This window comes from Bison bison, unplaced genomic scaffold, assembly GCF_000754665.1.
Source record: "Bison bison bison isolate TAMUID 2011002044 unplaced genomic scaffold, Bison_UMD1.0 scf7180017864061, whole genome shotgun sequence".
NCBI classification, from domain to species: domain Eukaryota; kingdom Metazoa; phylum Chordata; class Mammalia; order Artiodactyla; family Bovidae; genus Bison; species Bison bison.
In genome coordinates, this window is record NW_011494633.1 from 7,564,292 (window position 1) to 7,574,709 (window position 10,418).

At 46.0% G+C, this 10,418-nt stretch overlaps 1 protein-coding gene across 3 annotated transcripts in view; it reads right to left on the bottom strand.

Moving 5' to 3' along the window:
* Nucleotides 1-1,060: 1,060 nt before the first annotated feature.
* Nucleotides 1,061-10,418, bottom strand: part of SERPINA11 (serpin peptidase inhibitor, clade A (alpha-1 antiproteinase, antitrypsin), member 11) — a 13,801-nt gene continuing 4,443 nt past the window's right edge. For all 3 annotated transcript variants that reach the window (XM_010836241.1, XM_010836242.1, XM_010836243.1), the window contains 4 exons: nt 10,395-10,418; nt 8,036-8,309; nt 4,330-4,477; nt 1,061-1,405 (listed from right to left, as the gene is read on the bottom strand). In XM_010836241.1, the coding sequence (XP_010834543.1) occupies nt 1,202-1,405; nt 4,330-4,477; nt 8,036-8,309; nt 10,395-10,418 (650 nt within the window). In that variant the 3' untranslated portion in view covers nt 1,061-1,201. The remainder of the gene's footprint in view (nt 1,406-4,329; nt 4,478-8,035; nt 8,310-10,394) is intronic.

Genomic DNA, 10,418 nt, shown 5'->3' on the forward strand with positions numbered 1-10,418 from the left:
TTCACACCCTTTACCCTGGCAACCAAAGCCTCCAACATTTAACTCCGTATCCCTCTCCAGCGTGACTCTCCTGTGATCCTATGCAAGCCTTCTATTGCTATGAAGCTGGTCTTCTCTTCTTTTCTCAGAACATACATTTCCCTTTCTTTTCTCTGGTGGTCTTTGCCCATAACACATCTCCTCCATCCTCTCCTGGACTGTCTTACTCTCTTTCTCTTTATTTCAGGCTTCCCTGGCTTTCAAGATCCAATTCAAGTCTTACCTTCTCAGGATGAGGGTTGGGGAGTTCTACCACTTGCTCTTATTGGTACAGCTTTTTCCTAGACATGTACCGTCCACAGTCACCCTCTAGGGACCAACTTCATTGTGGGGATGTATTGTCACATTCATGGTACACACATGCAGCTGTGTTGGCATTTCTGAATTTCCCCACTACTTCCAGACAGATGCCTTTTTAAGACTGGAGGCACACACTGGTGGGAGTGGGCCTGCTGACCCCCAAAAGCATGCATCATTGCTTAGATGCAAATTCATCCCACTGATCAAGATTGCACCATAAGCCCACTGTCTCACCACGCCATATTGATTTTTCCACTTTCTTTGATCCGGAGTTGTCCTTGGACACTTGACCTCTGTTTCTGGATTTTATTTCATTGGCCCATCCTCGCACCCCCTTCTTTTAATAGAACATGGCTTATAGATCCTGCCCTGCTTCAGTCTCCCCTCAAAGTGAACCAACTTCTGACATCCAGGCAATGATATTTCAGGTTGACATCACTTTGCTATACAGCCAAGATGGGTCACCAAGCAGCAAGAGATTCACTTACTCCTCCTGACGACCTTTGCGCCTTTTCTTAGGACTTTTGCCCAAAGGACACTCAGGAAGGATCAGCTGTGGTAGCAGCATTGGTGGATGACTCCAGGGAGGCTATAACCCAAGGCTGTTCTCATCGCCAACTTTCTAGCCACAGCTGACTCCAGATTGGAAGAGACAGTAGAGTGAATGACTGACCCCTGCTCTGGGTGCTCAACCCCCTCTTGTAAGCATCACTCCTCACTGTTCACAAAACCCAGGGTCAACTTTATTAGCATCTTTGCACACTGATTCACTGGTCCTCACAGCAGCCCTGAGATGGAGGTTGGTGCTGGCCCTCCTGTTTTTTTAAAAACGGACAAGACACCCCCTGGCCTCCCACAATGGTCACCCAGCAGCTGGGTTGACAACTTTTCCCAGGAAGAGTGGGCTCTCGGTGGTCACCTCCCAAAGGAGCAGGAGGAAAGGCCGGTTGAAACCGGCGTGTGGGGCCGACGTCGCGTTCAGAGACCGAGGCTGGGAGAGGAGGCTGGAGGCCACAGCCGCCTCGGTTCCCCGCTCACTCACGTCCACTGTCGCCTTGTGTGACACCTAGGAGAGTAGAGGGGCAGAGACAGCACGGGGTCAGTGCGCTTCAAGGGGGCGAGGCCACTTCGTGCAGCACAGGGAGATGGAGGCGGAGTTACCCCACTCAGGCCCTGCCCTCCCAGGAAGCAACTCCGGCCTTTATTTCATTTCCTTCCTTCACAGGTTTCTCTACCTCCATCATCTCCTGGGGTGTCACCCTGGCCATGCTGTTTGCTCTTTGAAGGAGAGACAGATAGGCCTGAACGGGGCTGAGGGCTGCACGAGCATGTATATTTGCTCAGTCATGTCCAACCCCATGGCCTGTAGCCCACCAGGATCTTCTGTCCATGGGGTTTTCCAGGCAAGAGTACTGGAGGGGGTTGCCATTTCCTTCTCCAGGAGATCTTCCTAATCCAGGGATAGAACCCATGTATCCTGCATCTTCTGCATTGGCAGGTGGATTCTTTACCAGTGGACCACCTGGGAAGCCTGCTCAGGCATGCACCAGTCTGTAAAAAGCCAACAGCGACTCTTAGGAGCATTTCCCAAGCACTCGGGTATACGTGGCACAAGCTGGAGACTCATTTTCTGTTAAGAGCTGCACTTGTTCTTGCCAAGTCTCAGTTTCCTCATTGTTAAAATGGTCTGCTCCACCTAAGTCAATGGTGTCCAAAATGAGCTCAGCAAAACCAGGTTGTCTGAAGTGCCAAGCCCCCTACTGGCCTCCGTGAAAAGAATTCTGCTCTTCACTGTTTACAATAGCCAGGACATGGAAGCAACCTAGATGTCCATCGGCAGATGAATGGATAAGGAAGTTGTGGTATGTATACACAATGGAATATTACTCAGCTATAAAAAAGAACACGTTGAGTCAGTACTAATGAGGTGGATGAAACGAGCCTGTTATATAAAGTCAGTCAGAAAGAGAAACACCGATACAGTATATTAACACATATATATGGAATTTAGAAAGATAGTAAAGATGTAAAGAAAACTTTTGGACTATGTGGGAGAAGGTGAGGGTGGGATGATTTGAAAGAATAGCTTTGAAACATGTATATTACCATATGTAAATTAGATGACCAGTGCAAGTTCGATGCATGAAGCAGGGTGCTCAAAGTTGGTGCTCTGGGACAACCCAGAGGGATGAGATGGGGAGGGAGGTGGGAAGGGTTTTCAGGATCGGGGGACAAATGTGCACCCATGGCTGAAACATGTCAACGTATGGTGAAAACCACCACAATACTGTAAAATAATTAGCCTCCAATTAAAATAAACTAATTAATTTAAAAAAAAGAATTCTGCTCTTTTAAAACCTTGTGAAAGTGAAGTCGCTCATCGTGTCTGACTCTTTGCGACCCCATGGACTGTAGCCTACCAGGCTCCTCTGTCCATGGGATTTTCCAGGCAATAGTACTGGAGTGGATTGCCATTTCCTTTTCCAGGGGATCTTCCCGACCCAGGAATCGAACTCGGGTCTTCTGCATTGTAGACAGACGCTTTACCATCTGAGCCACCAGGAAAGTCATGCTAAGTCATGTCAGACTCTTTGCAACCCTATGGGCTGTAGCCCGCCAGGCTCCACTGTCCATGGGACTGTTCAGGCAACAATACTGGAGTGGGTTGCCATTGTCTCCTCCAGGGGATCTTCCCAACCCAGGAGCTGAACTCGCATCTTTTATGTCTCCTGCATTGGCAAGCAGGTTCTTTACCACTAGTGCCACCTGGGAAGCCCTTTAAAACTTCATTTTCACACAACTCCTTAGGAAGGTTTCTGAGGCTTTAAATTTAATTAAATTGAAAATGTTGGCCTTGACAATCTTTTTCGTTTCTAAAAAGATCTGTAAAGAGATAAATCTAACAGCGAAGGTTACCATAAATTAAATCCTTTAAAAGATTAAATTATTCCTTTTTCCTCTTGTTTGCTTTCTCCATGATGGGCAGGTACACACACACACACACACACACACACACACACACACACTCAGAACCCTGTCGCTGTTCCCTAGTTTCATGTTCCAAATCTCAGCTGCTCTTTCTGAAATTGAAGACAGTATACTTTCTTTATGAAATTCCTAGCAAAGACTAAACTGATAATTAATGACTCTATCTTAGGAAGGTAATGGAAGAATAGAAGGGTCTTTCTGGTCTTCCCTCTTATGGAAAATTGCATTCTTCTTCTCAAATACGAACTCTCCCTTCCTGTAGGCTGTCATCAGCCCCCGCCCATGCCTGTGGCCTGCAGTGCTTCCTGCAAGAGAATATGAGCCCACCCCACTGACGGCTGTCTTAACTGTGAGATTCGTCTTAGTCAATGAGTGGCCTTGACAGAGGCCATGAGTGAGGAGAAGTGCTAAGAGACATTGCATGTTTTCTCTGTTTTTTCCCCACTGCAATGAGAATGGCATGTCCCACATGAAGCCTCTCTTTTAACCTACATTCTAGAATGAAGAAGACATGCGAAGTAGATTTGTAGTGAGATGTAGTGATACACCTCTGATATGTCACATGAATGACATAAACCTCTGTTACAAGAAGACACTGAGATTTGGGGATTGTTTGTTACTATAGCAAAGCTGATGGATACACTTCCTGTTCATGCCCACTACTCTCTACAGTTGTAACAAAGGTAGATAGAATCTCACTGGCTGCCTTTGGAGGAAGTTTAAAGGATAAAAAGAAGACTGGTCCCACTCCTGGGGCAATTCTGGCTCCATGGATGGGTGCCTACTCTATTCAAGACTCTGTTGCTTCTCTGAAAAACATAGAAGTCTAGAAGAAAGGGGAGTAAAAAGAGAGCTGCCAGTGAAAAGAAGCCTTAAAGATTGTGATATTAAGGAACCAGAAAAGAAAAAAAGGAGCACTTGACTTTCAAATGAACCTTATGTCAAAGGAGAACATACCCTCCCCCTCCCGGCCAACACACACACCCACATACACCACCTTACCCTGGAGATGGTTCTGTTGAGCTGCCCAGTGATTCCTGAGTAGTCAGCTTCTGAGTTGAATAAGCCAGTGAGACCAATGTGGGGAAGTATCTCTTCCAGGTTATATGTTCCAGAAATGGAAAACTTTGGCAGGTGCAAATCCAGCAGGCTGGGGAGAGAATCAGATGGAGAAGCACTGCTGTCTCATTATACAGGCTGCTCTTGCCCTCTGTGTGAGAAGCCTGAGCTTTGGGAGGGAGACATGCTCCCCAGGGCGGGGTGGGGAATCAGGCTTCTCATGATACCACCTACTATGCCAGAACATCCCACAATCCAGAAACCCCTTTTCTTCAGACCACACAGAGTATCTTGTCTGGATCTAAGAAGACTCCTGGCACAGCCATAGGTGTTCATCTTTGTCACATTTCTGGAGGACTTTCTAGGTGCTGGACATTGGGTTAGGTTTCCAAGGCTTTGCTGATTAAAGTCACAGAGTAACTATGGAAGGTAAATGCTGTTAACATTGCCCCACCTCCATATCTGATTCATGAGCAAGTTCTGTTGGCTCAGTTTCTGAACTATATCCTAAACCTATCTACTGGCAACCCCTTAATAAAGCTACACCATCTCTAACCTATCTGGACTTCAGGGGGTGTTGAAGATCTGATGAGAGACCTTGCCTGTGAAGTGACGTCACAAATCCAGAGTAACTCTCTCCTGTTACTGCCATGCCTTTGCCATCAGATTGTCTTATTCCTGGATGGCATCACTGACTCGATGGACATGAGTCTGAGTGAACTCCGGGAGTTGGTGATGGACAGGGAGGCCTGGTGTGCTGCGATTCATGGGGTCGCAAAGAGTCGGACATGACTGAACGACTGATCTGATCTGATATTCACAAGTTTCCTTTGACCCACAGAATTCTGTCCCTTTCTTCCTGGGATTATTCATCTCTGAAATTATTGTTTGACAGTTGTCATGACACCTGCAAGCTTGGTTTAGTTACCAGCCAGCTTGGCAACTTGTGCCTCAAATAAATTCAAATTAGAGATGCTAATTCAATTTTTTATTGGTTTAACTCCTAGGCCAATATGAGGGTACAGATGTCTAACTGAAGTGGGAGGTAGTGGGAAGTCGGTGAGTTGAACCGTGATAAAAAGGAAACAAATGTGGAGGACAGAAAGCAATAGGGTATGGCAGAAATTACATTGGCCAATTTTTGAGCCTACCAGACACAATTTCATAGGCAGCATTTGGAAGGGAGGTCCTGCCATAGAGTGGGGTTTGAGTACAGCCTAGCTGAGGGGTGTCTTTTAGAGAGCCCAACATAAGAGTAGGTGTTCAGTCAATGTAAATAAAGAAATGGAGTTATCAGAAAGCACAGTTCTCCTGGGCAGACCAGCCTTTCTCATAGCTGAATAAAGGGAAACCTGCTGCTGCTAAGTCGCTTCAGTCGTGTCTGACTCTGTGCGACCCCAGAGACGGCAGCCCACCAGGCTCCCCCGTCCCTGGGATTCTCCAGGCAAGAACACTGGAGTGGGTTGCCATTTCCTTCTCCAATGCGTGAAAGTGAAAAGTGAAAGTGAAGTCGCTCAGTCGTGTCCGACTCGTAGTGACCCCAATGGACTGCAGCCTACCAGGCTCCTCCATCCATGGGATTTTCCAGGCAAGAGTACTGGAGTGGTGTGCCATTGCCTTCTCCGTAAGGGAAACCTGGCAGCTTGAATTTTCCATGTCTGGAAGCCCATTAAAATGCCACCGTGATATTGTGACTCTCTAGCACAACACGTGGTATCAGGGAACAACTGAGGTTTAGATAAATAACCTGGGTTGGTTTTGATCTTTGAAGGTCAACGTGGGAGGTCAAAACAGACCCTTCTTAAGAAAAAAAAAAATCTCCTGGTCTAGAAGATTCTATGGTACTTCCTCCTGTGATGGGGGAAAGGGCAGGTTCATCCCAAGGGAGCTTGAGAATATGGGGCTAGAGTCAAACTGACCAGAGCTGTGTAGAGTCACAGACAACAGGAATAATACCCTAAATCCTGGCCTCTGTCCTTGACCTGTATCTTTTATTTGGTACTTGAATCTCTACCCAAACACAAAACACCGTTTCTCTATCCTTGGTACCTGTGCCACTGGGGTGCTGAGAGAAGGCTCCCATGGGGATGAAGGTGACTGACACCTATCAAGTAGTGATGGTGGATTTAAGAGGTTTAGTCTATACCCCACCCCTTTGAAGCCAGTGAATGTTCTGACCAATAGAATATGGCAGAAATGACATTGGCTAACTTCTGAAACCAGGCCTTAAAAGAGCGGGAGCCTTCACCTCCTGCCTTTCAGAATGCTCCCTCTTGGATCCTTGAGCTGTCTTATAGCAATATCAACTGTGCTGAGCTGCTGTGCAGAAGCCCAAGCTAGCCTCATGGAGATGCTACATGGAGAGAGACAGATGCCTGCTAAGCTCTTAGCTTAGCCAGCCAGTCAGCCCATGCTCTAGACGTCCAAGTGGAGGAAACTTCAATGCTCCACTTCTGGCCACTATCTGACTCTGTCTATGAGAGACCCAAGTGAGAACCGCCCAGCTGAACCCAGTCCACCCGCAGAATCAAGAGAGATACTAGATGGGTGTTTTTCAAGCTATTCTTTTGGGGGTGGATCGTTATGCAGCAAGAGGTAATTAGAACTTGAGGCCAAGTTTTATCCAGAGTACCCCATAAAAGAAGATAACATCTCAAGAATGGGTTAGTTGGAGTATGTGGTCTAGGGAAACCAGAAAAGGCTAAAACCACTATGAGAAAAACCACAAACCAAAAAGCAAGTGAGAGGGAAGCGGATAGGTAGAGTTTTCCCAAACTGGCGATCGGCATTTTTATTTTTACAATGTTCTTCTTGGTATTTAGGTTCTTTAAGGAATGTTTTAACTAAAACAGAGCCACTCTTAAGAAATACCCACTGTTCTTGTGAATCATAATTATTCTTAATATTGGATAATTGTCCTTGATCTGATTTGTTATGTAGACTTAGCTGTCTTCTGGTAGTAAATTATTATCTGGAGAAAAAGACAAGAGGAAAAGCAGAAAGATGTCCAGGAAGGGGTGAAGAAGTGAAGTGAAGTGAAGTCGCTCAGTCGTGTCCGACTCTTTGCAACGTCATGGACTGTAGCCTACTGGACTCCTCCGTCCATGGGATTTTCCAGGCAAGAATACTGGAGTGGGTTGCCATTTCCTTCTCCAGGGGAACTTCCGGGTCTCCCGCATTGTAGGCAGATGCTTTACCGTCTGAGCCACAAGGAAGGGGTAAACATGATTAATGCCCGGGGAGCCCTTCTCCTGCACCAGGTACCACTCTCATATTCTATACATATTAATTTGATTAATCCTCCAAGCAACCCAGTGTGGTGGTTATAATGGCCCCATTTTACATTTGAGAAAATTTGAGACCCACATCCTGGAGAAGGGCATGGCAACCCACTCCAGTATTCTTGCCCGGAGAACTCCATGGACAGAAGAGCCTGGTGGGCTACAGTCCATGGGGTCACAAAGAGCTGGACATGACTGAGCGACTAAGAACTGAGACCTACATGGCAAGAATTGCCCAAGATCACGTAGTTGGTTAACTGACAGTGCAGAGAGCCAGGCTAGGGCTTAGGATCTTGCAACTGGAGTTGATCAAGACCTGCTGGTTTCTCATATAAAGTCAGCCAGAGTCCTTCCGCTCTGGCACTTACCTGGGGAGGAGCAGTTTATCCCATTTCTTCAGGGTCTCCGGCTGCAAAGCGGCCTCCACCTGTGCCATCTTCCCTGGGTCAGGGAGGATCAGCAGGGCCTGGGCATTTCCACTGTATTCCAGCTGCAGGACAGTGCAGGCCACCTCCTGGTCATAGAGGAACCTGTGCATTTCCTTCTGGTGCATCATGGGGATGCGGAGAGAGGTCCTCCCATCCACAAAGAAGCTCTCTTGCTTCTGGGTCTGGTAACGATTGAAAGGATGCTTCCACTTGGCTTAGGACAAAAAACCCACAAAACCATGAGAAGACATTCTAGAAGGGCAAGCCTGGGGAGACATACACTAAGCTGCACTGGTTAGAGATGCAGGATCTCTCACAGTCCTGTCCACGTGTGCAGTACTTTCTTTCTTTCTACTTACCATCTCCACCCACAATCATCTCCTGACTTGACCTCCTGAAAACACTGGTCTTGGTGATGGGGGAGGGGCTGGCTCATCCTGCCCTTCATGCCCACCCCCGATCCATGACCAAGTATTGCTGATTCTGTCTCCAAAGTTACCACTTTATGTGAAGCCACCATCTGACTTTGAACCATTTCAGGAACCTCCTAAGTTGTCTTTGCTCTACCGTTAAGTGAAGTAGCTCAGTCGTGTCTGACTCTTTGCGACCCCGTGGACTGTAGCCCACCAGGCTCCTCCGTCCATGGGATTCTCCAGGCAAGAATACTGGAGTGGGTTGCCATTTCCTTCTCCAGGGGATCTTCCTGATCTAGGGATTGAACCCAGGTCTCCCGCATTGCAGGCAGATGCTTTAACCTCTGAGCCACCAGGGAAGCCCTGTTCTACCCTTATTCTCCTCCAAATCATTTTCCAGATTGTAGCCAGACTGAACTTGCACCAGTCTAATTAAATTTGTTTCTTTCTTGAAAATGTAACGGTAACTCTTTTCCTTGGACCTTTGCACATAGTGTATTTCAACCTGAACCCTCTTCCATTCATTTCTCCCATAGCCTCTTTGCCTGAGTATGTCTAACTCATCCTGTGTGTCTTAGCTTAGATGACTTCTCTTCCGAGAAGCCTTCCCTCGCTCTTTGAATCTGGAAAATTATATCTTCCAAGAACTCCAGTGCACTCGTATCTATTCAGAAGAGTATCACTTTCCTACTGAGTTGTAGTTGTGCTTTTTCTTACTGACAACTCACATGGGACTGTGGCCTCCACAAGAATGAGAAAACTCTGTCTTATTCATATTGTTGTTGTGTGGTTGCCAAGTCGTGTCCAACTTTTTGTAACCCTGTGGACTGTAACCCACCAGGCTCCTCTGTGAATGGGATTTCCCAGGCAAGAATATTGGAGTGGCTTACCATTTCCTTCTCCAGGGAATCTTCCAAACCCAGGGATTGAAACTGTCTCCAGCAGATTTCCCCAAAAGGTAATGAAAGTCCTTGTGATATAGTTAGTACTTAAGGTATGCTTTTGAATGAATGAATAACATTCCTAAAGGCCTTAAACATAAAGCCAAAGTTTACCTTGAAAATCATTCATTCAGCAAATGTCCTTAACCTGAACACATACTTAAACCTGTGTCAGACTCAGGAGAACCAATAATGATTTAGACTCAGACCCTAATGGTGCAAACCCAAGGATGTGAGGAATACACACCAACCCTAGGATACTGGTTGCCTTTAGGGAGGGATGGAAGGAGGAAAATGGGACCAGGGAAGGATTAAGAAGGAATTGAATGTCTCTGCAATATTACTTTAAAAAAAACCTGAAGTGAATGGCAAAATGTTAGTATGTGTTAATTCTAGGTACATGGAGGTTTTTATGTAATTTTCTACATATTTCTGTAGGTTTGAAATAGGAAATAATATAAAACATAAAATATTTCCCTAATAGTGAATTACTAATAGAAAAGTAAGATTAACTGTAAATTGTATTAAAAAATCAGAGTAAAAGTAGAACAGAAAGAAACATGGCAAAAGAAATCAAATATTGATAAATTAAGAAGTAGTGATATAAGACCAAGGCTTCTCTGGTGACTCAGTGGTAAAGAGTTCACCTGCCAATCCAGGAGACGCAGGTTCAATCCCTGGGTTGGGAAGATCCACTGCAGATGGAAATGGCAACCTACACCAGTATTCTTGCTTAGGAAATCCCATGGACAGAGGATCCTGGAAGCCTACAGCCCATGGAGTGGCAAGAATCAGACATGACTTAGTGACTAAACAACAATAAAAACAGATAAGACCAGTATTTAAATATAGGGAGGTAACTTCCAGAAGATACAGCTATAAACTTTTAGATAGGTGCCTTTTAGGGGCAGGGTTGGAGATGGAGGAGCCTGAGCCAGTCCTCACCTTTAAAGAACATATAATTCAAGA